General features: G+C 38.6%; 2 protein-coding genes across 3 annotated transcripts in view; one reads left to right on the forward strand and one right to left on the reverse strand.

Moving 5' to 3' along the window:
• The first annotated feature begins 2,302 nt into the window (after positions 1-2,302).
• Positions 2,303-5,725, forward strand: LOC131959509 (carbonic anhydrase 4-like). 2 transcript variants are annotated; one of them, XM_059324715.1, is made up of 9 exons: positions 2,303-2,375; positions 2,719-2,791; positions 2,905-2,931; positions 3,041-3,211; positions 3,409-3,557; positions 3,657-3,752; positions 4,414-4,492; positions 4,595-4,758; positions 4,834-5,725. In XM_059324715.1, exons 1-9 carry the CDS (start codon positions 2,325-2,327, stop codon positions 5,005-5,007), a joined length of 984 nt encoding a protein of 327 aa, XP_059180698.1. In that variant the 5' UTR covers positions 2,303-2,324; the 3' UTR covers positions 5,008-5,725. The 2 variants fall into 2 exon arrangements, with proteins under 2 accessions (XP_059180698.1, XP_059180699.1); XM_059324716.1 differs by lacking the exon at positions 2,303-2,375 and adding an exon at positions 2,449-2,487.
• Positions 5,726-9,974: 4,249 nt separating this feature from the next.
• mmp25b (matrix metallopeptidase 25b) overlaps positions 9,975-27,486 on the reverse strand; it is a 28,270-nt gene continuing 10,758 nt past the window's right edge. The window contains 10 exon segments of the mRNA XM_059325326.1: positions 9,975-11,750; positions 13,242-13,532; positions 13,787-13,939; positions 14,512-14,594; positions 14,846-14,918; positions 15,645-15,824; positions 15,952-16,256; positions 19,346-19,493; positions 19,617-19,749; positions 23,674-23,765. Of these exon segments, the coding sequence (XP_059181309.1) occupies positions 11,503-11,750; positions 13,242-13,532; positions 13,787-13,939; positions 14,512-14,594; positions 14,846-14,918; positions 15,645-15,824; positions 15,952-16,256; positions 19,346-19,493; positions 19,617-19,749; positions 23,674-23,765 (1,706 nt within the window). The 3' untranslated portion in view covers positions 9,975-11,502.

Raw genomic sequence — 27,486 nt, forward strand, 5'->3', positions numbered from 1 at the left:
TACGGAGGAAGAAACATAACTGCATGCCTGAAGTTTGCCAAAGAGCATTTTTCATGAAGAACATGCAACACTATGTATGGTTTAAAAAGGAGTCTACCACACCGAGGTGTGGCATCCATGGCAGGACACCAAGGAGAAAGTCGCTGATTTCCAAAGAAACATCACTGCATGCCTGAAGTTTGCCAAAGAGCATTTTTCATGAAGAACATGCAGCACTATGTATGGTTTAAAAAGGAGTCTACCACACCGAGGTGTGGCATCCATGGCAGGACACCAAGGAGAAAGTCGCTGATTTCCAAAGAAACATCACTGCATGCCTGAAGTTTGCCAAAGAGCAACCTGACACCCCATGACACTTTTCACAAAGAACACGCAGCAATATGTGTGGTTTAAAAAGGGCCCTGCATTCCAATCTGAGAACATCATCCCAACAGTGAAGTATGATGGAGGGAGCATCATGACTTGGGGCTGTTTTGCTGCCTCAGGGCCTGGGCCACTTACTTTTGTCAAGTGACCCACAGATACTGCTCATGCCAGGTTTTATGCGTGTATCACCCAATAAACCATTGTGTCACTTAACTGCTCCACTAAGGTGTCGGCCATCTTGAAAAATGGCCGCCATCTTAAAATTTCAAATGTCTCGGACAATTTTCTTGTTAAGTGACCCATGGAGAGTGTTCATTCCAATTTTCACGCTTGTATCATAAACTGAACGATTATATCACTTAGCCGCTCCACTACAAGGCCTTGTGACCTGCTAACAAACTTGTTATGACGAACATACTGCCTTGTTATGTTCTACAGAAATATAACAAGAGCCCAACTATTCTTCAATATCTACATGTTCTTTTAAAGTTTAAAAAATATAAGACAGACAATACTATTTTTTGTGATTATAGAATCTTAATTAGTTTAAGCAAATGGAATATATGTAATTAAAGTAATCATAGTTTTCTACATCAATATTAACACACAAACACAATCACTGTATCAAAATCATATTACCTGATTAATACAGTATAAATGCATAGAGATATTTACCAAGGCTGAGTTTTCTTTTGTTATGTCACATTTTTGCCACTGAGAGAAATCATTATTCGCACATCCTCAAGAAGTTGCTCGTCAATTTAAGCATATTGTACAAATGGCTGATGCTGGGTGTGGAAACGTTTCTGTTAGGTCATTGTGTCATTCCCTCCCTGTGTAGTGAGGCTCTAAATTTTGGGTTTCCATTATCTCTAAGCCAAAATCATCAAAACTACAAGAAAAACAGGCTTGAAATATTCCCCTCTATGTGGAATGAATCTATATGAGTTTCACTTTCTGAAATGATTGACAAAAATATTGAACTTTTTCACGATATTCAACATTTTTTCAGATGCACCTGTTGGGTATAGAGCTTTTGTCAAAGAGCATGCATGACATCCATTCAAACAATAAATAAAATCAATTACAGATCAATTTCTAATCTGCGCTTCATGATTTAATCAAACATATTTAACAGACATGTTGCTATTTATTTAAATATATATAACTGGTGAACATGGTGGAGCATTTAGCAGCTAAAGAACGAGATATTTCCTGCAGGAGACCAAAAACAGCAGAGTTACTATTGGATGTGGATGAATATTACACTGGATGTGTAAATAGGCAAATGTTCCCTTGTGCTTGTTGCCCCCGGACCCCCTAGATGGTTCGGTTTGATGGTTTTAATTGTCAGTACCATATCATTAATTACTTTGATCTGGATCTCCTTTAACTTAATGCTAATCGTAATCAAGGCTGAGGACTATTTCATCATACATGATGCATCGTAGCTTTTAGCATGCTGGTGGGGCTCCATGTTGTGCAGAATGTGCCCATTTATTTTTTCGCCCCTTTTTTCAGCCCTGTGACAGTCTGGCAACCTGTCCAGGGTATATCCGCCTCTCAGTGCGGATAAGTGGTGATAATTAATGAAATAAATTCCGTTCTTTGTTGATCTGGGTCTAGTGTAACTGTTGTTATTGTAAACTTTACGTACAGAAAAAAACAAAAAAAATAACAAATCAAGTTAAAAACTTAATATACATAAATATGCATACAATTATTTATGATACATATCACAGCCATACTGGCAGAGTAATACTTCCTCCCATTAGTCGTGGCTGTAACAGTAAATTAAATAAATGTTTTAAAAACTCCCTCCGAACAAACGATCACAAAAAAAAAGAAGAAAAAAATCCCTCCTTATCACCTGCAGCAGCAGGACATTCTTCAGGGAGACTGTCACATAGAGGCGGTGTGGGAGGGGGCTGGAGGGAGAGCGGATATAAAGAGGGAGGATGACACTCTACAGGTGTTTGCAGACAGAAGGAGCTACAGGTTCGTCCAAGGTAAGACACCCTGCTGCTCAGGTTAACTGGATTCAGGTGCGGCTAAAAGTCCTGCTCCATTTCTCTGAAACTGACTTAAAAAAAAAAAAAGATCTTTTGAACGCTGCTGAAGGTCTCTGTTTTCTTCTTCACATTAGGCTGATGCATTTTTAAATGTTTGTTTTTCATCTTTAATTTAAAGGGGAAAAAAAGTTGATATAGCCTATTTTAAAACGCGTGCGCAATTGGCAAATTGGTTTAGCTGGCAAATGTAAAATGAACGAATTTGAATATTTGCAGGTGCTTTTAAAATTTTGGTGCGACAAAAAAAAATGTAAAACTATTTTCCCACCCGTTATTTTAGATGAAGTGGATTGTTGCTGCGCTCGCTGTGTGCATCCTGGTGCCCAGAGCACACTGTGCCTCGGAGTCAGTCGGTAAATATTTGAGGCTCTTTTATTAGTCTGAAATCTATATTGAAGCTTTGCATAAACTGTGCTCTTTTTTTCCCCATGACTGAAAATAATTGAATTATTTTTTCCTCCTCCAGCATGGTGTTACCATGATTCCAGCTGCAGTGAGTAATCTCCCCTCATCTCTCAATGGCCACTAAATAAATTGAAACGCTGCTGCTCTTCACTTACTAAAAATCCTTTTCCATTTTTTTATTTTTTATTTTTTTATAGGTTACACCCAATGGCCGACTATTGCTCCGAAGTATTGCAACGGCAGCCGACAGTCGCCCATTGACATCGTCCCAGCAAGTGCCGAAACTGACTCCAATCTGACTTCATTCAGCTTTACTAACTTCGGCAGCACCACCCACCTGGACGAGATCTCAAACACCGGCAAGACAGGTGAGGAAACCAACCGCTTGAATTGTATTTCTGGAGGCAATAATAAGCTTTAAGAGAATATGCTTGGAAACTATTTTTTTTTTTTTCCTTCTGTGGTGTTGCAATCCTAGCAGCAACATCTGGCCAACAAATCATTCTTTCTTCTGTTTCTCATCAGTTTTGATTTAATAGTCCACTCTGTTTGGGTTCTCCCCCAGTAAAAGTCACCCTAAAGAGCGGTGTAAGCATCTCAGGAGGAGATCTGCCTGAGTCTTATGACAGCCTGCAATTCCACTTGCACTGGGGCAAGGGTTCCTCCGTCCCCGGCTCCGAGCACACTGTGGATGGCAAGCGCTACCCCATGGAGGTATAGTGCTCAGTCTTTGCTTCATGCTCAGCTATAAGTTCAGGCTATGTGTTTTTAAATTAATTAATTCAAAGTATTTTTCTTACTGCACTCCAACAGTTGCACATTGTAAACAGCAAGGGGTCCTATAACGGGAACACAACTCAGGCTGTCGCTGACTCTACAGGGCTTGCTGCTCTTGGTTTCTTTATCGAGGTGAGAAAAGATGCATTTCAAGACTTGTAATATGCTCCAATGTTATCTGTCTGCAAACTCATTGCAAAAAAAAAAAGTTTTGCATCCCGTTTCTGTTCCAAGCAACTGTTGCACTGCATCATCCGGATTATTCTCTTAAATTAAAATGTGGGTGTAGTCTGGGATTCTGCAGAGCCAAAATGAAGCTCGGTGTAGGTGGCTCTTGCCACTGCCCTTTTGGCCTTACCTGGCTCCATACCCCCTGGCTAATCCAAAAATGGGCAAGGAGGCAGTGCCTGGTTGCCAACACACCACCTGAGGGCAGCTACCTGTCACTCAAAGCAGCCACACGCTTAATCACGCATAACTTTATGCCTTCATAGAATTTCAATGGGTAAGTTATAAAGAAAGCACCCTGGATGGTTGTCCTAAAGGAAGAAATTGACTTTACAGACGAACCATTTTTTTTAACCAGGCTGTAAAGTTCGACTTTTTAACATGGGTGTCTATGGGAATTGTTTTGCTTTTGAAGCCAGCCTCAAGTGGCCATTTGAGGAACTGCAGTTTGTCACTTGCACTTAATTTTTCAGCTATGAAGGTTGCAGCTTTAGTTTGTCACTCCATTCTTTGTTTTTGAAGCATCCACGGGGCTGGACAAAACACTTGTGTGTGCACTTTTCAGGCAATGTCAGGAGATGAGACTGGCAAACCTGAGAGCTGGAAAAAGTTGGCCTCCTACCTGTCCAACATCTCAAACAGCGGTAAACAGATATTTTCTTTTGTCCTGTGCAGAGTTTGATCTGATGTTTCTGAATGAAATGTGTCAGCTACAGTCCCTTCAGAGGTTGTGTTTATGCCCCCAGGCGACCACATTTCCATACCATCTGGAATTTCACTGGATGATCTCCTTCCCGGCGTGGATCGCTCCAAGTATTACCGCTACCTTGGCTCTTTAACCACCCCGAACTGCAATGAGGCTGTGGTCTGGACTGTGTTCAAGGAACCTGTCAAAGTCTCCAAAGACTTGGTGAGTTTTCTTTTTCTTTATCCCGGGGCCGATTAGCAATGCCGCTCTAACAGTGCTTCACATCTTGTTTTCCAGATTGACCTCTTCAGTACCACCGTACACATCGGCAACAGCTCATCACTTCTCATGACCAACGTCTACAGAGGCATCCAGAAAGCTCAAAAGGTGACAACGCAGTCTAGCAGTGCCTCTAATACCTGCTACTCTCTGGGGCTGATGGCTCTGAGCCTCATTCTGGGCAAGGCTTAGACATGTAAAAGGTTGTGGTGGTGTTGTTGGGACGTCTCAGCTGATGCTGGTTAACCTGCTTGCAATGAGGACACACCCCTTCACCACTTTTCCTTTTCCCTCTTAATCTGGTTTGTCTGACTTTACATGTTAATAATATGGACAATGTATGCACTGAACGACTCCTCATTGGTGTCCTAAATTCAGTATGAAGGATGCAGTACGCACAAACAAAACTGAGCCTTAACACCACAAGACCTTTGTTGCATTAATGTTGTCAAGAAACAATTATTTATCCAGAAAATGTTGTATGCATGATTGCACCTCTTGCTTGATCGATTTGTTAAACATGATGTGCACAAGAACTTTCTTTTTAAGCTGCCAAAGCTATGTACAGGGATGCACTTGCACTAAATTTACTGGGTAGATATAGTAATGGATGTTTAGAAGTCAAGTATATAACGAGTATCTGTCAAATAATATTTTTATATTTTTATACTCTTTATATGTGCTAAATGTAGCCATGTTGCCAAGCTTAACACTCAAAAATGAAACCTGTGCCGTCTCGTTCAACCGGTGTGATGAAGGATTGACGTGTCACTCAGTCAAATGAGCACCATTATTTACCGCAATGATATGTTTATGCCTTTTGCCCTACAGCGCAACACTTGCACATGTAACAGAACTGTGACCTCTTAATCTATATGTGTCTCTAAATTAAAATGTTTTGGTGACAATATCTCCCATTTGTCTTGATTTTATGTATCAAAATACTTTTAATGAATGTTGGCTAATTCCTAGGAAGTGCCATTTTTTTTTTTTTTTTTTTTTTTTTTGCTTTTCTTTTGAAAAGCATTGTGTAACCATATCAGATTTCCTCCCCATTGTTGCTCTTGGACTGAACTCGAGCCAGACACTTGAGACTTGGCATTGCTTTTGAGAGCGCTTTGTTTCACAAAACCTTAGATGACATAAAAGGTTGCTATACTTACCGAAGCACTTCGCTTCAACTCTCACACTTTGCTTCTTCATAAATCTGTCTGTGAGGATGCAAGTTTTATGCTTTTAACCTTATCGAATGACCTGAACATAAAGCCCAGAATAAATACTGCTGTTCAAACTTGCTTCAACAACTCTAAATGTGCTTCGGACAAAAGATTCAATGGTTAACTAGCCATATTATGATTAAATGTTCTTCGTTACAAAGAAGAGTTGAAGGCCTTTGAAGTAAGCATGCACAATTTTTCATGTCTGGGTGAAGTTGGCTCTCTTTATGTATATACAGTCATGGAAAAAATTATTAGATCACCCTTCTTCAATTTCTTGTACATTTTAATGCCTGGTACAACTAAAGGTACATTTGTTTGGACAAATAACAAATAAAGCTCATAAGAGTGTAATTTATAGCTGATATCTAGCCATTTTTCATGGTTTTCTTGATTTTGGTTATCAAGAAAACCATGGAAAATGGCTAGATATCAGCTCTTAAATTGCACTCTTATGAGCTTTATTTTTTTCAAACAAATGTACCTTAATTTTAGATCCATTTTCCCCCCTAAAAGGCCTTATAAAACCACAATTTACTGTTGTGAAAACGGGTTTTCTACATTTATGACAATTACTTGATCACATACATAATCAGGAAATCCTGTTTGCATGCTTTTTTCCATGATTGAACATTCCTTTAAGCCATTGGTGGGTAAGTAAGCATTTAATTTTCATAAAACCAGTTCAGATGCAATGATCTAATGGTTTGTATGTGCAAAATTATTATTGTACTGACTAGTTGGGGTTCCAGAGTTAACAACTTCTGATAAATGTATTCATATATTTTAATTTCAGACATTTTGTAACTTTTTTATTATGTTTATTATAGAATTAAACCACTGGAAATGAGGAGCAATCATGATTTTCCACACTGAAATGATATGCTGCTCCACTTTTTTTTATATACCTTTCTGAATGGATTATGTAATCTTAAATTGATTTCTTAACAACATATTGAGGTACACAACATAAAAGGAATGATTTTGAATTAATAATACCTTTGTATTTTTTTGTTTTTCATGGGACTTCCTGTAACCAATTCCCTTTTAAAATATTTGTTTTTTTTGTTGTATTTAAGTATTTTTTATGCACTAGAGGGTTGGAAGCAGGAATGATCATATTTCATAAAAATCAAACTCACAGGTGCATCACTTTACTTTCAGATTGAGTGCTACCAGAGTAAACTTTAAAATCAGCTAGTTCTCATATCGGACCATCTGAAGGGTGTCAGTAAAGAACAAAAGAGTGGTTTGTCAGGCTAAACAACAGTAGATATTATTTTTTCTGACCCGCGGTGACTGACTCAGATCTGATGTCACTGATACAAGTATGTCATGGCCCAGGGGGAGAGGTGTAACCAACTGAAGGTGGCAATCTGAGTTGATCTAGCTTGACTTATATGGGACTGTCACTGGAGAATGATCGGCATGAGATATGGCTGTAGCAGGAAAACAGCGTCTACAGTAGCTGAGATCAAGAGATAATCTTCCGAAGAGACGACACAAAAACAGACACTAATGCTAGGAATTGAGACACACACAAATGTTCCATTTGTTGATTTCCTGCATACAGAGAAAAACATGTCAGTTCAATTGAAATTCCTAAACCCTACTAATGCTAAACATATAATGATTTACTGTGTTACATCTGCAGAGCTCCACCTCTACAGGATCACCAGCAAGTTAAACGTTATTGGGACATTGTTTAATTTTAATTTTTGATTTTTCAATCATTTTGGCTGCATTGATGAATTTTGGAGAAATTCTGGTGTGAGTTGTTTCTTTCTTTTTTCTTTTTACATTACATTTACATTTAGTCATTTAGCAGACACTTTTATCCAAAGTAGCTTACAAGAAGAAAAAATCAAACAATCAAGGTATAGTGCAGTAAGAGCTATTAGTGCATCAATAAGTGCTAGTGACAATTCGTTAAGCATATGCATAGCATACACTACCGGTCAAAAGTTTTAGAACACCCCAATTTTTCCAGTTTTTTATTGAAATTCAAGCAGTTAAAGTCAAATGAACAGCTTGAAAGGGTACAAAGGTAAGTGGTGAACTGCCAGAGGTAAATAAAAAAAGGTAAGGTTAACCAAAACTGAAAAATAATGTACATTTCAGAATTATACAAGTAGGCCTTTTTTCAGGGAACAAGAAATGGGTTAACAACTGAACTCTATGGAGTCTTGGGATATTTTGTCCATTTTTGAATTATTTTCATGTCTTTGTAAGTCATATTGTGTCTTTTTTTGTCATTTTGTGTCTTTAGGTGTCTTTTTTGTCATTTTGTGTCTTTTTTTGGTCATTTTGTGTCTTTTTTTAGTCCTTTAGTCCAACATAAAATGTGATTTTGAATCTTTTTTTACTTTCAAAACACTATCACGCTCAATAAAGAATTTTAAATGTTGCAAATGTGCATTAATTTCAGAGTACACTGAGACATTAAACTGCATAATTTTCAATTAAATTCTGGAAAAGTTGGCGTGTTCTAAAACTTTTGACCAGTAGTGTATGTCTGAATCAGGGCATTCATGTAGGTAGGTGCAGTACCGGAGACAACTTTATAGGCCAGCATTAGAGATTTGAATTGGATGCGGGCTGCAACAGGTAGTGGAGCTCGATGAGCAGCAGTGTGACATGTGACCTTTTTGGCTGGTTGTAGACCAGGCACGCTGCCGCGTTCTGGATCATCTGAAGGGGTTTTACTGTGCAGGCTGGCAGGCCTGTCAGGAGGGCGTTGGCCTGTCAGGAGGGCATTACAGTAGTCAAGTTTTGAGATGACGACAACTTGTGTCAGGAGTTGAGTAGCATGTTGAGTTAGGTAAGGTCTGATTTTCCTGATGTTCTAAAGTGCAAAGCGGCATGATCGGGTAACTGAGGCAACATGACTGGAAAAGATGAGTTGGTCATCAATCATCACACCTAAGTTTCTCACCACCCTGGTGGGGGCAAGACACAGGGGGTCAATGTTGATGTTGATGTCATGGTGGATTGTAGGTTTAGCAGGGAGGACCAGTAGTTCAGTTTTTGAGACGTTCAGCTGGAGGTGATGTGCCCCCATCCATGTGACGATCTCTGAGAGGCAGTCAGAGACCGAGGGGTCTTCAGGAGGAAATGACAGATAGAGCTGAGTTTCTTTTTTTTGTTTTGTTAAATCAAATATTGTCTTACATCAGGCTTTCAATTTGGATTTCCGGCTTCAATATTGTAGTTTTTAGTATTTTCCATCAGATTAAGGCATTTTCTGTCTATGTCTGCCTTATGGGTCAAATACAAGCTATTTTCCTGGTTTCCACTTGAGCTATCGCTGCTTTATTATGGAACCCTGTAGTGACAAAAAAAAAAAAAAAATCAAAGTCAGAATTTAGTATACAGTTAAAAATTCACTTTTTGTGTATTTCTTTTTATAAAACTGTGATGTTAAGTAAACAAAATGTTGTTTAAAGGGTTTAAATTCTAAAAAAAATGTAACATGATCAGGTCGGAAGTAAGTAAGTTAAAACAATAACTTAATAACTTAAAACAACAGTTTTAGGAGGGGTTTCTGCAAAATAAGAAAAAAAAAGAAAAACCAGAAATGCATTAAAATCAATGCTGGTTGTTGTGACTGTGGTCATTTTTGTAGATTGCTGTGCATGTGCCCTGTGTTTTTGTGTCACTTTCATATGTAGATAGGGGCGTGCCAAAACTGCAGGAGGATTGGTGGGAAGGTTTCACTCCCTGGCCGGGATTGGCTCATTTGTATTGAGTAGTTAAAGTTTTTATTTTCGAGACAGATTTCTTTGTTTGTTATTTTGGCTTTAGTTAACCCTGAAGCATTACCAGAAAATATATGGATTCGAATATTTATTATTGCAAATAAATATCTATCCTTTACCTTGTAAAAAATCACTCTGGTTCATAGATTGGAAGCCCAAGAGCAAACACACACTGGAGGTAAAGTAAGGTCTCAAAACCGGCCTTTATTTTTGGTCACAGGTGAAATTATGCAGATCTGGTCTCAGAATAACATCATTCTGGCAGGAATTCAGTCAGAGTGAGCCACGAACACTATAAAAGTTTACATTTTATTTGTATTGGGCTAAGCCTGCCCCCGTACAGAAAATGGGGTGATCGACACCGATTCTATTGGCCAGTTACTAATAACAACAGCTGTTCACAATGTTTGTTCTACACAATGTGTGAGTGTGTGTGTGTGTGTGTGTGTGTGTGTTGTCCTCACAGGTGTGTAGCTAAGAGTTACCAAGTCTAAACATGACAGCTGAAAACCCAAACTGTGCCCTCGAAAATCTATGAGAAAAATATTAGAAAATCACCAGCAAAGTGGAAAATCACATTCACTCTACACAGCATTATAAATATCCAAATAAAACAAACTTATATACACGTGTAAATTGGTGGCTACTTGGGCTTTGGGGAAGATGGCCTTTCATGTTAAGGCACCGCTAGACTGGGACGTAACATGTTGCTAATCATTCACATATAAACAATAAAAACAGGAAATCCCCCTAGCTTTTAGTAAACAGAAAATAATTAATTATGTTTGTATGGTGGTTTAAAAAAATAAACTCAACGTAAGTGGAAAATAATAAAAACATTTTTATTTCAGGAAAGGATAGTTTGTATAAAGGGATGCACAAAGGTTAAATAATCAAATACAAGAATTAAATCACTTTTTGTTACAGGATAGATATTAAATCAGTGCAAAAATAATAATATAAAGAAGAAGATTGCATTTGTATTATCAGCAGCTACATCTATGCAGCCATTTTGCATATTTTTTTTATCATTTCAGATCTCAGTTTGCGGCCTGATCACCTGCTGCTGAACTCTGCTTTGAACTCTTACAAGGAAACAATTGACTGCTGCTTTGTGAGTCTCTGTTTGCAGAACTGTTGCAATAATACTGTCAAGCAAAAGCATTTGCTCAATTGTAAAAAAAAAAAAAGGTGCTTTTTCTTCTTGATCATGTGCCTCTAGGAAATCATTTACATGTGCAAACAAAAACTCAGTCTGTAAGTGTAATTAATCATATTTCTGTTTGTGCTGTATATATTTTTATATGCAAATGCACAAACTCTGAATTGAAAAAGATGAGCTTCGATAACAGAATTGACTACTGCACTTCATTTTGTTTGTGTGGCCTGTTTACTGCCCATAAGGTGGTTGTATAAGACCCCAGTATGAGAGAGTAGCCCGTTTGCTGGATTTCTGTGTGAAATTTCCATGCATTCTCCTATACAGGCTCCATGTAACCCAACACTAAGGGAGAGGTGAAACTCATTATGCTAAAGGAAGACATTAACGTTGCTATGATGCTAGCATGTAATTTGAAACCAGCTTGTGGGTTGTAATGTACTGTGAGTGTATGATAATGTAAAGAGCCGTTATTACTGTCCAGTGGAACAATTGACAGTAGTACAAAAGTACAAAAACAGCCTAGTTTCAAACCACGTCCAAGCTCAGGTATTTATTTTCTAACAAATTAATAAATTACTAATATAACAGAGATGAGGAAGAGCCAGCTGCTTTGTAGAAATGAAGACGAGTCATTCAAGTCACAGCGGCAGCCCTTTGGGTTTCGAGGAGAGGCGGTTGCAGGCGGAGCCGGACAGTGGAGCCAGTCTACAGCGATGGATTTCGGAGTGACAACAGCTTGGTTTAGTCCTCCACTCTCCAATACCCAGTAAAGGTTGTCCTTGAAGAAGTAGGCATCTCCTGAAGAGCAGGAGCAGAAAATTAATGCACTGAATTTAGTAGCTATGCCACAAAATGTGTGGTAAGGGATGTGAAAGGCACAAAGTCAGGACTGAGACCCAAGAGGACTTTAAACGAGTTGCCTAAACAAAGTAGTTTCGTAGTGGTTTAAGGTAATCCATAATCAGTGTATTACCTACAGTAAATGGTGGTGAGCACCAAGGTTATAATAGTTTTGGATTTTTCAGTAGTTTTAGTTTTAATTTCGTTGTGAATTTTTGTTTTCAAATTCAGTTAGTTTTAATTAATTTTTAGAGTGAGTTTTCTACCTTTAATTTTGGGTTTTTTTGTGCTTAGTTTTAGTTTTTTATAATGGGGTATTTGTTGCGTGCAAGTTTCAAACAGGCCACAATAAATGTTGCCTTTATTTCTTTTGCCTTATCCATTTTAGCCCCAATAAGCTTATTAACTCATAAAATCAAATGGATGTAATTGATTTCATATCAATCAAAAAGGTTTATGTATGAAAAAGGTTGACATAGACAAAAATAAAGGACATTTTCACGATAATTTTAGTTAGTTTTGTAACCACACAATACAGTTTCAGTTAGTTATTTTTATATCAGTTAACAAAAATGTTTTTTCAATTATATTTTTCGTTATTTTGTTAGCTTTCGGAAACTATAATAACCTTGGTGAGCATGAAGAAGCAGGCAGGAGGACAGGCACTGAAGTAAGCAATCTGCTGCTGTGGACGGAGGCAGCAGCAAAATGCATTATAGTAATTAAAAAAAAAAATCTATATCAGTTTATGTGTACACTATTTTTACCTTGCCCTCAGACAAGCCTGTTTAAGTTTACACAGGGGAACTTAAGCCATTATCTATGCTCTCTTCAAAGCCACCAGACTCCATTGACAAAAACAGCAATTTCACCTCACAGAGCATGGGAACTGCTGCTCTACCTCTGCCTCAGTTGGTTAGTTTGTTTGTGTTATTGTGAGACTTTGGTGAATCTGAAATCATTGGAAACACCAAAGTCACACAATAACAAAACACAAACAATCTTCTTGATCGAGGCAGCAGTAGACTAGCAATTCCCATGTTTCACAAGTTAAAATGACATGAGTTTTGAGTTTTTGTCAATGGAGTCTGGTAGCTTTGAAGAGAGCACAGATAACAGCAGCAGTTCCCTTTCTAAAAGAGCTGCCTGAGCTTTGAATATATTCTAAAAGTAGCGAACACTTAAAGTGACGACCGCCATGTACTGTAGGTAACACACTGACTATGGTTGAATACCTCAAACAACCTCTGAAGTATTTTTTATGCAAAGAAAACTTCATCCACCACTGCACAAAAAGAAACAACATTGACATTTATCTATCAGCCATCTCTATTTTGAGTTTGTTCTTTTCCATTGCTCTCATACTAAAGTGTCATCACCTTTTGTTTATTTATCCGACACTGGTGCCAGAAATTCATTACATATTTATGCCTCCTAACACAAGGTTACCTTCTCCCCAGCTGATGATGTCATCCATGTCGGTGGGCACTCCTGCCCAGAGGCTGGTGTCACGAGGGTAGCCCGCCTCCGGCTGCCTCACCTGCACGCCCTTCTGGCTCTCGTCAAACCTCCAGAACTCCCCACCGCTGAACAGGTAGGTCTTGCCGTTGTGGGCCCAGATGAAGGCTGCATCCACCCGGTCCACCGGTGCCCCGCTCTTTCTCTTCATGCCCCATTCAGAGAGGGGCCGAGGGTAGCCTTCCATGGCCACCGTGTCCTTGAAGACCCAGTACTGAGACCCTGAACAGCCAGAGAGGAAATGTAAGAATTTGTTCATGCAAATTAAAAAAAATGGTATCTGTCAAGGTTATTCTTATTTATTGCAGTTGTTGCTCTGCAGATGCCATGCTCTTGTGAAAAACCACCAACACCTTAAAAATACCACCAATTTTGTGAGAAGAATCAAGTTCACACCTTCTAGTCTGACTCAAAAGAACCACAACCAAAATTAGATCCAGCAGAGACCCACAAAACCACATGAACTTGTTTCCCACCGATGAAGAAGATAATGCTGCTGTCGCTCTTCCGCTCATACACGGCATCGATCTTGTTCGTTCCAGGCGGGAGGCCCATCCAGAAGTTTTTGATCTCAGCCGGATTGAGGGACACCATGTGCCTGTCCCGCCTAATTCTCCAGAAGTGTGCACCTTTCCAAGAAAAGAGAGTGAACATGATGAGTCTCATTCTATATTCAGATACACGGATGGTAAAGTGGGAGCTTCCTGTATTAAACTACATCAGCACCCAATTCTGAATATGTAATTGTTAAATTAACAATGTACAGTCATGGAAAAAATGTTTAGATCACCCTTGTTTTCTCCTTGCTTTCTTGTTCATTTTAATGCCTGGTACAACTAAAGGTACATTTGTTTGGACAAATAAAATGATAACAAAAACAACTCATAAGTTTGATTTAAGAGCTGATATCTAGCCATTTTCCATGGTTTTCTTGATAATGATTTTGGTTATTGTCAAGAAAGCCATGGAAAATGTCTAGATATCAGCTCTTAAATTAAACTCTTATGAACTTTTTTTTGTTATCATTATATTTCTCCAAACAGATGTACCTTTAGTTGTACCAGGCATTAAAATTAACAAGACATTGAAGAAAACAAGGGTGGTCTAATCATTTTTTTCAATAACTGTAAATCTGAGAGAGAAGTATTTTTTTTATTCCGTGGAATTTCTATTTCTGTGCATTAGTGACAGTATTTCTCACCTTTGAAAAAGAAGACCTCTCCCCTGATATTTGCGACTGCGTCAAAGCCTGCCTGACAGCGCTCGTTGACTGAGGGCTTCACACTGGGACAGAAAAAGCTTAGTCAAATTATATTTCATAGGATGCAGTTTGATAAAAAAAAAAATCACTAGAGGGTGCAATAACACTGTCACAGTATGGCTCCATCACAAGGCTTTTATCTGCATCCACTGGCCTTAAATTGCTCATCATGATTCATAATTAGACTGAGTGCATGCATGGGATCATCAAGTGCAAATGATAAGTGCTTGTTGTCTGGCTGGATGAGTAGTTTTTGATTGTTTCCTCAACTCACGGCTGTGTTGGTCTTCGAGGAGGAGGTGGACTGGGCAGGCGTGGGCGGTCCGGATCAACACTAACTTTCACACCTACAACAGAACAGTGACAGCAGACGACAGTGAAGAGGCGCTGAAAGCTGATGACAGCGCTACATAAATTGTGCAAGCAGCCCACATTCTTCTCAGTAGCCAGGGGAAGCTTGACACAGGATGCAAACAGTTTCCTTTTTAAAACAAGGAAGGAAACGGTTGTGTGTGAATGCACCTTTACGCACTTGTGTGTTTTATTCAGCTATAACACTTGAAATTCAAAGTTAGCATGTACAATGTTCGTAAATCTTTACTATCATGATTTAAACAACAAGTTTCAACATTTTCTCCTTTTTCAGGGCCTACCAAAAACCACCTGATGTCATGGTTATATGGCCATTAAGCATTTTATACCACAGTAAATTAAATAATACGAAAATGTTGGTCAGGATGAAAGGTCAAAAGGGAACCCAGGGATATTTGTTGCCATGCAAGTGCTGTACTTGTCTAATACTTATTAAATAAATCAAATAATTGATGACAGAAAAATGCCTTCCATGTGGTGGGATAGGCCCAGTCCTCGTAAGCGGGCGGCCCGGGTTCGAATCCAGCTCGGAGCCCTTTCCCGCATGTCTTCCCCTCTGTCTCCCCCTTTCACTCTCAGTATCTCTTTCTCTCAATAAAGCTACAAAATGGCCAAAAAAAATATCTTAAAAAAAAAAAAAAAAACTGTGGATATAGGCAATAGAGGACAATATCACAGTCAGTGATCATTTTGTTACTGACCGTAAAGCTGCTGGATGGCCGTCTTGTCGTCCAGGGGCAGCTGGTAGCTGGGAATGTCTCCGACGGGACCCTGGTAGTACGGCCTCATGATGGATGGATCGCTGGAGGAATGGGACAGGCCCAGCGCGTGGCCAAACTCGTGCACTGCAACTGTGAACAAGTCCGTGCCTCTCCTGCCACCTGAGGAAGATCACACAAACAAGCAGGATTTGAGAGGAATCACTTTTTAAAAAAAACACTTTTTCATCATTAGTCATTCACATATTCTAGTCATCATAAATCCATCCATCATGATTTCAGTAAATACCTTGATAGCTCCAGATCTCATGATCATCAAAGTGTGTGTCACCTGCCATGTCATCTCTGCCCGGGAAGAAGGCGTGGGCCAGGGTGCCGCCCTGCCCGTCAAAAGGGTACCCATCCTCGTGAAGCAACTGGGCAAAACTCACTCTGATGTCGCCTGGAGCCACCGCCCCCCTCCTGTCACTACTCTGCCGAGTGAATGTCAAGGGGGCTGCGTCGCTCCAGGCTTTGAAGGCGTCAGTCAGGATTTGGTCCACCACGTGGTCAGGCAGGTTGGGGGAGATGGAGGGTGATGGGTAGCTGTGGACACTGCAGACAGGGAGATAATTTGGATATTCACAAAGTTGAAGCCTGTTTTAATTATCCTCTAAATACATTTCACGGTGCATTGTATGTGAGACTTTCATTTGGTTTCACCCTGTCATTTTAATACATACACGTATGAAGTTGATCGAGTCTTTGAAAGACTTACAATTTCTTCAAATTAACAGAATATTTAGTTTTATAAGAATTTTACTATTTTTCCAGCTTAACAAAAATATAAAGGATGCACCTGTCAACAATAGGCGCTTTTCCATTAGGTACTTTTCCCTCTAGTGAGCCACTATGGGTGTGGCTCGGGAGAGAGGATCCGCCAAACTTCACCGGTTATCGGCTCAGGTAGCGGCTCAGAAAGTACCTGCCTCAACTGCTTAGGTACTTTTCTGGGCCGCTACTGAGCTGCTACCGACTAGTCGACGCTGATTGGATACGGTTGAGGTAGGATATGACGTGAGTAGAAATCGACACAACCACAACACAACAGCGCCATTTCTAAAAGAGATAAGCACAGCAGACTGAGACGAGAGAATCAAGATCAAGAAACCAAAGAAGAGACGACGATGGACAAAGGAAAAAGAAAGGCCGCCGACAAGTCGGTTTGTTGTCAGCGTAGCGTCATTGACGTCATGGTCAAAATTGTTGCAGAACTGTTTACGTCACATTCAGACTCAGTTCCTTAGCAGCTACAAAAGTACCTGTATGGGAACAGAGGCAAACACTCAGCCGCTTTCCAAAAAGTACTCAGAAAGCACTCAGTGAAAACACAACTAACCTGTCAACAAATCCAATTGATGAAACAAGCCTACTAATAAGTATGGCCGGTGTAGTTAAAACCTAATAAAGCTTATTTCTTCGTGCCACAGATGTTGAGATCAAAGACAGACGTGAAGGAGAATTCATGAGAACTCACGTCAAAGTCAATAATACATTCTAAAAAAAAAAGGGTTCCTCTTTCCAGACCCAGTGTGGGTTGTTATCTGTAATCTCTCACACAAATGGTGGAAGTGGTCTGCTGTTTTACAAGAAATTGCTGAAAACTTTCCTAAGAATGAAACTATATTATTGTGACTAAATGTTTTACATCATCAGTACGAATGAATTTCCTTGGCAGATTTTAAAAGGCCGACTGTCACAAATTTAGGTTTTAAGATGGACAGTGATTTTAAATCAGATCGTCAGATTAGTGCTCTTGTTAGATCCAGCTTTTTTCAAATCAGGCAGCTGGCTAAAGTGAAGCCTTTTCTTTTGTTCCAGCACTTTCAAACAGTAATCCATGCCTTCGTTACATCTCGGCTGGATTACTGTAACTCACTGTACCTTGGAGTCAGCCAGTCCTCCCTCGCACGGCTCCAGTTAGTGCAGAACGCAGCTGCTCGCCTCTTAACTGGAGTTCGTGTTCATGTTTTTTTTTTAAAAGCTTGAAAAAATTAAATATACATTAAGAGGAAGTACAGTCAAATTTTTTCACAAATGGCAACCTTTTATTTCCTATTTCACTAATTTAGAGGTACTACCTGATTGAATTTCTGCCTATTACTGTTGTTGTGCATTTTATATTGCATAATTGATCAATAGTATGTTTGTTGGTTGTGATGTGCCGAGGTGGGACGTGGGTGGGGGGTGGGGGTTTACACTGCACTCTGTAATCTAATTTAATTATTGTTCTTCTACAAATCTATCAGTGTTTTTGTTCATTTTCGTTTGTGTATGTGTATATGTGACTGTTTACATGTACATATATGTATAAAAAATAAGAAAAGGATAATTGTATTTCTGTAATTGGAAATGTTTTTATTGTATTTTTCAATAAAAATATTTTGGAAGGAAAAATTAACTAAAAAAAAAACTAAAAAAAAAAAAAAATTAACTGGAGTTCGTAAGAGGGAGCACATAACTCCCATCCTGGCCTCCCTCCACTGGCTGCCTGTGCATTTTAGAGTCCATTTTAAGATTCTTTTATTTGTTTTTAAATCTTTAAATGGTCTCGCCCCGCCTTACCTCTCTGAGCTCCTCCACCCCTACGCTCCTGCTCGGTGCCTCAGGTCAGCTGATCTGCTGCTCCTGCCTTTGCACATCAGCCTCCTCACTGTCCATTTTTAAAACTCATCTTAAAACCTATTTTTATTCCTTGGCTTTTAACCACGCATGAGACTCTGCTCTTGTTTTAGTGTTTTTATGGTTTGTTTTTATTTATTGTTTTTTTTTAATTGTTTTTAAAAAAGCCATGAATCTATTTATTTAAGTATGTATTTCCTGTTTTATTTATTTTATTGTTTCTTGTTTGCTTGTTTATGTACAGCACTTTGTTGCGACTGTTGTTGTTTTTAAAGTGCTTTACAAATAAAGTTGAGTTGAGTACGACCGACATAATAGGGAAGTTGTATTAAGACAGTATTAAGAGGTGACTAACACCATCAACCCTTTTATGACACTTTTTTAAACACAAGAAAATATAGAATAACACCAGGCTCATTTTATTTTACTATTAAGATGTGTCTTTTAATATTACCTTGTGTTTCTTAATTTCTTTCTTAATTCTAATAATTTGATGTTTTATGTAAAGCACTTTGAACTGCCTTGTGGCTGAAAGGTGCCAGATAAATGAACTTGCCTTCAATTATTCTTTTTAACGTGTATGCGCTTAAATGTGAAATTCCCCAGATAACATTGCAAATTGATAACGTGAATGTGCTCAAACTTAGCCGCAGCCGTGGAAGCAAGAAATCCAAACAGTTTGTATAAATGCTTTTCTCATGATTTGTTAAGAAAGACTTGTGGTCTAACACTCAGATTTCTCAAAAACAAAAGGTCAAAAAGCTACTGAAAACACTGTGAGACTTTTGATTTAAAAAATACACTTCCCCAATAAAACTTCCCCTATGAAGGTATATGTAATCCTAACATAGTTGTCTTATAATTAAACATAATTTTAGTGTGATTAAAATTCTCTTTGACGTGCAGAATGACAGCTGCAGCTTTTTATAAACCTAAAAATAAATTGTGTGGATGATACACAGAGATCTATGATTCATATGAGGATGATAAAAAGCCACAATGTAGCATGACAGGAAACACACCTCCATGTGAGGTCTGTCTTCTGCCACTTAAGGCCGGACAGAGCGTATCTCCTCCTCCTCCTCCTCCTCCTCCTCAGCATGTCCTCACTCCCAACGATATCAGGCAGCGAGCATCGAGGCGTAGACATGAGTTTGAGGGTTTCTGTGTCTGTAAGAGAAGTTGATCACACAGTGTATGGTGAAACTACAGAGCAGATTACAGGAAGTTTGAGACCTCATGTGACAAACCCCCAGGCATGTGAAATGTCATATACACATGATGTATTGTTACCGAGCACCCCAGTCTCATGGACCCCGCCGAATCTCTGCATGACTCGAATGGCTTTCTCGATCCCGTCTTTGGTCTGCAGTTGACTGGTGCGCGGGTCAGGAGGAGGAAGGTAGCCATACCTGCTCAACCAATCCTGCACAGAAAACAAGAGAACCAGAGGAGATTTGGCAATGTGTGGTTTCACAAAAATTATTCTTGTTTGGCTCTCAACGGAGGCGGTCGCATCTTTTTTCTCTCTCCCTCCCACTGTGTTTTTCCCTGCTTCGCTCCTCTCGTCTCGTCTCGTCTACTGTCTAGCTTTTGGAAGACTCTCTCTACACTGCTCTCAAAAAACCAAAAACCATGGATTTGATCAACTGGTCTCTTAACGCAATTGACACCATTTTCTCGACGAGAAGCCGTGGTTCTGGGGAGCCCGCCTGTCCCGAGGGGACTTTTGTGGCTGGCTACACGATGGACGCCTGGAGCAGGTGGCGCATCGTGTGCCTGGCACCTCTGTCTCTGGAGGACATTGAAGATCTTTACCTATTCGGAACCATGATAACAGGGTTTTTGCTGTTTGGATTGGGCTTTGCTCTGGTTTATCGAAACACAAAGGAAACGGTGTCAGCTGTCAAAGGCCCCATTAAGATGCCCGTGATGATTGAATGTATCGCCAGGGCTGTCGGAACTCAGACTGTGGTCACAAACCGCGCCGTGGATACCATTCAGGGAAGGGTGACAGCCCTGGAGAGGGAACGATCCGGAGACCGGGAGGGACATTTTACCATCGACAGGATTAGTAGCAGAAATCGTTGCCACTTCCAGCCACAGCTCAAATTACAATCTTATCTGGCTTCCCCAAAACAACAGCCTTGGCTCGAAGGCCGTTGCTAATCTTCCCTGCTGAGGAATGTAGTGAGACACTTCCATCCCATCCTCTCCCCCTCTCAACTCCCATAACCACCTGTTGAACTGTCCACCTTCCTTCCCTGGCCCAGGAAGGAAGGTCATCTCCTTAGCAACGTCCAGGCTCATCGCTTTTGTTATTCCAGCGAACTGAGACGAACTGTTTGGTGCTTGACAAAGGCGGGTCTCAGGCCTACACACACGAACTTCCACATATACTGACATGCATACATCCCCCCCCTACCCACCCCCCAACCCACGCCTTCGATGCTTCATACCCCCAGCGAGACAGGCGGGTCTGAGAGCTGCGCCGGGTGGCTGCGGATCCGGATGGCCACATGGCTATGCTGCCCCCCCCCCCTGCACGTCATATTCATGTTGTGAAAGTGTACCATGCCATGTTGCTGAGGTTTTTTTCATGCTTTTTTCCTCCTTTCCTCTCGTCATATGTATTTCTCTCTCTTCATACCCTGTCTTCCTGTCCTGTCTACCTTGTGATATTGTTTGTGGGTGTTTTATGCGTTCTGGACGGGTTGATGGCTCAATTTCGTTGTACTTGTTACTCTGTGCAATGACAATAAAGGGTTCATTCATTCATTCATTCATTACCACAGCATAGGATGATGATTCTTATAAAGGAAATCTTAATCTTAATCTTAATGCACACAGACTTTAGTGTGTTTGCGAAGCGGAATGGTCACAGTGGGTCCTAATGCAGATTACTGAAGGCCAAAACATAAAAAACCAAGACAATTCTCTTGATTTTTTTTTTTTTAAAGATTTTTTTTGGGCATTTTACTGCTTTTTATTAGATAGTGACAGGTAGAAAGGGGGAGACAGAGGAAGACATGCGGCAAAGGGCTCGGGACGGATTCGAACCCGAGTCCACCGCTACAAGGATGGTATGCCTTAATGGTATGCGCTCTTCCAGTATTTCAACACTTTCTGACCAAACATATGTGCATAACACAGTTTCATTTTAAACAGATGCTGATGTCATAGAGGATATTTACTACTATAGATCAGACCCAGCATGTTTCTCACAATGCAGTGTGTCAGCCTTTCTCACTCATTAATATTACATCATCCTGTCTTTGCTGACTGAGTTGCTTGATGGGAAAAAGGAAGCATGCAATTGACGATTTGCATGCCGAAAGTTGAGAAGAGAATGGTCTACAGTTGAAATAAGCAAGAAGATATGTCACAACCTGCTAAATCTGTTACTTAAAAGTGATTTTGAAACATCCTGCATTGCCTCCACCCTTCTACTGTAGCTGCAGTTGAAAGGAAAAGGTGTTGGCTCATTTCTCAACCGTTGTATTTTGGTGGTTTTGCACTGTGTCCGTCTTTGATTTGGACTGATTTTTAAATAGTCAGGTCCCCCTATTGTTTTATGCAGACCAACTATATTGACTTTTAAGGTAGCAGAAGTGAAAATACACTTTTTTCCTCATGAGCATGACACACTAAAGTTCATACATGAGCAGTTGCGCAATATTAGGCAGAATTTATGTGTTTCTGAGGAAGTGTTTTAGTGATTTGGACATAGGAAGCTTGGAGAGTTCCATATTTTATTGCCTGTCATGATTTAAGTTAAAATGTGCAACTGAGATTAGCATATTGTAATAATCTGAATACAATGTTACAATGTTGTTGTTTTCAAACATACTTTTTTTGAAAATATTTTAAAAAAAAGTCTAAATGCACAACAAAATAATGTAAATTATAATCTATTATAATATATAATAATAATATATAATATATATATTATAATATAATCTTTTGTTTTTATAAACCTAATGAGTCATAATGACTTGCTATATGTATATTTATATATGTATATATATGTATATGTATGTATATATATATGTATATGTATTCTTCTATATGACACCCTGATTTTCATATCAATCAGAATTAAGTTTGTTTAAGCCTGACGCAAAGATAGACCCCACATATATGGCCCTGAGGCACAACACGGCCGGAGAGACGTACGTACTTGTCCTTGTTCTATTCTGTGTTTTTTTCTATTGTTGTTTTTATTTATGCTACCTAAGTATTTTATTCTATTGTATTTTATTGTACTTGAATACCGAACTGCTGTGACAACCGAATTTCCCTTCGGGGATGAATAAAGTAATCTATCTATCTATCTATCTATCTATCTATCTATCTATCTATCTATCTATCTATCTATCTATACATGGTCGCTCATAAAGTTGGGATGAAATATTTGTTTTTACCTCTTTCCATGAAATGATTGTGACAATGTGATTTATTCTTGACCGATAAAGTGTATATCTTCTCAAAACTTTATTAATGAATCTCTTCCAAACATATCACAATTAAAATTAAACCACAATTAAAAGAGGATTGTGTCTGAAAACAAAATTATTCCAACTTCATGGGCAACCGTGTATATATATATATTTTTTTAAAACAAACAAGAAAAAAACATATGCAGGCAAGTATTGAAAGTGTTTTCCCCAAAAAAACTGCTGATGGTTTAATAATCCTAACAGGGTATATAAATAATATATATATATATATATATATATATATATATATATATATATATATATATATATATATATATAATAATATTTGTAATTGAACTGACTTTAAATTATTCTACAGTCAAAAATATAATCAAGAAAATGATATATTGCACATTCTGGAGAAATCTAGCACCACAGCTAAGAATTAGACAGAGAAGTATAGAAATAAATAGATAATTAGACTGTTATTATGCCACGTTAATATATATATAATCAACACACAGTAGAATAACACTTTTCGGTAACGCTTTATATTAAGGTCCTTGTAATAACCATTAATTAACAAGTAATAATCCCCTTGTAAGTCCTTACAAGATGCTTATTAACATTATGGTGTGTTTATAAGCTTATATGTGTTAATAATGGCATTACAAACACCCATGACCCACCCATTATGTCTTTGCCATGCCTTTATTAATCTTATTTTGTTTGCTTATTGATATTAAAATATACTTTATTGCTCATCTATTATAAGTTAACTATAAGTTAACTATGCTTTTTGCAACTACCGGATCTAAAGCGAGAACAATGCCTTATTACTTGTTAATTAATGGTTATTAAGGACCTTATTATAAAGCGTTACCCACTTTTCCTCTCTTTAATCCACTCACCACAGCTGTACTGTACTTCTCCTCCGCCGCTGATGTGTTCCCCGTTAAGGTCAAAAGGATCCACAGCAGAAGACCCAACTCCATCCCAGTCACTGCAGAAAACCGCGATTATCATCACAACATTTATCAAGTGGACAAAACAGAGACATTTCTTGTTCTTAATGACATTAGCTTCCTCCAAACCATCCCGGACAGAAACAAAGCTCACCGTTGTGTCTCCTCTGAAGCTCTGGTGTCTCTTGGGACTAGGCTGGGCTGATCGATCAGTGAGCGTGTCTCCGGCTCTGCCCTCCCTCTCTCTGCACAAACACAGTCAGTGCGGCTCTCTTTATCCGCCCGGAGGCTATATATATAAGGCGCGCAACATACACATTGTTTGTCTGAAGAGGAGCGCTGGTGTGCGCTGTTACAGGTAAGCTACAGGTGAGGAGATCAACGTCAGCCAAACAATCCATTTTTCGGTAACGCTTTACAATAAGGTCCTTAATAACCATTAATTCACAAGTAATAAGGCATTGTTCTCGCTTTAGATCCGGTAGTTGCAAAAAGGATAGTTAACTTATAGTTAACTTATAATAGATGAGCAATAAAGTATATTTTAATATCAATAAGCAAACAAAATAGGATTAATAAAGGCATGGCAAAGACATAATGGGTGGGTTATGGGCGTTTGTAATGCCATTATTAACACTTATATAAGCTTATAAACACACAATAATGTTAATAAGCAAAGGACTTAAAGGGGCCTTATTACTTGTTAATTAATGGTTATTACAAGGAACCTTAATATAAAGCGTTACCAATTTTTCTTCCTTTTCAATCTCTAAATTAAATAAAATTAAGAGAGAGTTTGGTGGCACTTTCTATTATGCTAAAGCGTTAATTAGCTGTAATTTATGGTTTTATTAAGATAAGATAAGACTTTATTTTTCGCACAGTGGGGAAATTTAGTCGTCACAGCAGCTCAAGATACAGACATTTAGATTAAAAAAAAAAAAAAACAGAATAAAAAAAAAAGACATACATACATCATATACATAAAATACTTACATGGCTGCTATTTGGCATTTGTTATTATTATTATTTTATTATTATTATTATTATTATTGTTGTTGTTGTTGTTGTTGTTGTTGTTGTTGTTGTTGGTTTGTCTTTTCTGAGAGTATTTTTGCATTCAACAGATATTGCACATTAGAGAAAACTTTTAGCATGTTAAATAGGTTGTCGTATGCAGTTATATGAACATCAGTGAATAAATATATTTATGTATATGTACATGTGTTTACAGTGGCGGGCGGTGCATTTCACACTTAGGCCTTCAGTGATGTCCAACTTAGTCAATAAATACCTTTCATTATGCCAGCATTTATAACACCAGGACTGGAGAGTAGTTAGAAACACACTGAAGCACTACTAGGCATTGCATCACATCAGTTGTGTACAAAATGGGCTATTATCCGGCGCATTATAAAAATCACCAATAGCCTACCGCATCAGCAATTAAAACATATCTGGTATGCTACTGTCAAAACTTAAAAATAAAAGGGTCTTTAAAATTATCTTTCCAAAAAGTTTTATTAAATGAGTCCACAAAGAATATGCAAGCTTTAACAAGATTGTGCAATACATTGCAAAATCTATTGATTAATATCAGAAAGACACTAACAAGACGGCCATACTTTGGCGACAGCGACAAAGTCTCTTTGTGAAAAAACTTTTTCATGTCAAAACGTGACATATCACGACTTTCTGTGACTTTTTGTGATTATTTACATACCGTTAACAGTCCCGGGTGTGACTCTGTTGATCTGCATAGCGCTGCCGTGGCTCAAACTAGTAAGTATCCATATCCAATCACAGGACGCGTAAATGTCACGTTCAACGTGAGGCCAGCTAGCTCATAGACATATATACGTCTATGAGCTAGAGGGCCTTACTGACACAACTCGTGATCTGATTGGCTATCGCAACTATCTATCAACTGTATTGGCCCGTTCATTTACAGTGCACAGACGCACAGACGCCTGCATTGTTGATTCTGAAGGCCCGGGCAGATTTCATACAGCCTGGCAACATAAGATAGCTGAATTCTGATTGGATAAAAACTCTAACCTAAAAACAACAGCACTGGAAAGAGCATAATATGACATGAGGAGAATATGAATACTTTTAGATATTTAGGGAAAGTAAATGAAAAATTAAATGAACCTTTATCATAATCATGATCATGATTTCTGGTTATGTTAGGCCAGCAGAGAAGGCTTTGCTGGCCCTGACGGCCCACCACTGTGTGTTTATATGCAGAGGGTACACACAGTATAGCATATGGGGTATAAAAACAGATATATAATATAGAAAATATAAAGAAGATATTTATATGTAAAGTATGGTATACAGCGAATATGTAAAAGTATTACAATTATTTACTTATTCTTTATATACAAGTTATGGGCTATTATAAATGTGACATCATAATAAATTAATCACACATTTTTAACTGTCCTAAATATACCTTAACAGGATATTTTTCAAGTTTTTAATTTGTTTATCAACATGGGAGTGGACTCATATGCTTGCTTTATATCACTACAACAATCCAAAAAAATCACAAATACTGTCCAGGATAACCTCAAAAATATGCTTTAACCATTAAGTCTGCATTTGTATATATTAATCAGTTGTTAAAGCAGCTAAAATTAGTTTTTAACTTATTATGAAAAAGTCTTAATTCAACACTGATGCCTCTAAATGACCTGCATAAGCAAACATGACCATCAGCATGAAGAATGGATATTTTTTACATATACTCTTATGCAGACAGGATGTTTACATTTTTCAGCTAAAGTTTTTTTCTGATATTTTTTAATGTTATCTTTTGTGGTTATGACTGATACTGGGGCAGTTCCCATCATGTGACACAGCACACTGTGTAGATAACAACTGCACTATAATTGGGACTAAGAAGCCAAACAGTATACTCTACTACATACTACTGTATGAGTCCAAGGTTTTCTGTATATCAGAAAGAATTTGATTATTTAATTAAACACAACCTTATTTTGTAAAAAGCACCATGAGTGTCACATTTTCCCTCCAGCCACATTCCCACTTCTATTAACACGTTCAGTGTCATTCTCTACCCGTCCACCAGGTGTCCTCAGACTTTCCCTCTCCCTCATCCACCTGCTCACCTGTTCCCACTCTCCCTCATCAGCCCTGCAGTATAACTGGCCCTGCTTGTGTGCTCAAATCTTTTTGGTTTGTTTGTCTGTTTGGACTGCATTCCTGGTTTTAAGCCCTGCTTGGCTCATGACTCCTGGGCCTGCCTGTAAGCCTATATATATATATATATATATATATATGTATATATATATATATATATATATATATATATATATACTTTCACATTGGCATTAAATCACGGAACTGATTCTGTCTTTTCTGTGTTTTGAGTCGTTACAATGTGAGCAAAGTACAACTAAAATGGTAAAGTTGTGAGAACCAGATTTTGATGCAGGGCCCCTCAGCTTGTTGCATATGTTGCAACTGAACTGTAGAAGTATATTATATTTGGTTAAAACCATTAACCTGCCTCTCCATTTGACCCCAAATGCCCTGCAACCACAATATCCCGTCTCCCGCTCGAGTGTATGGTTGAGTTTCACAAACTGTTTTTAAGCCACACACCGTCTCTCTGAACGTCTACCACAATGGTGCTTTTTGGTTTCTGTTATCACCACAGTTAAACTGCATTTTTGGCATGCGGCTTCTTCTGCATTTGAGTCAGAGTCCTCGTGTGTTAGACGTTCAAAT

The sequence above is a fragment of the Centropristis striata genome, chromosome 21 (genome assembly GCF_030273125.1).
Source record: "Centropristis striata isolate RG_2023a ecotype Rhode Island chromosome 21, C.striata_1.0, whole genome shotgun sequence".
In the NCBI taxonomy this organism is placed as follows: domain Eukaryota; kingdom Metazoa; phylum Chordata; class Actinopteri; order Perciformes; family Serranidae; genus Centropristis; species Centropristis striata.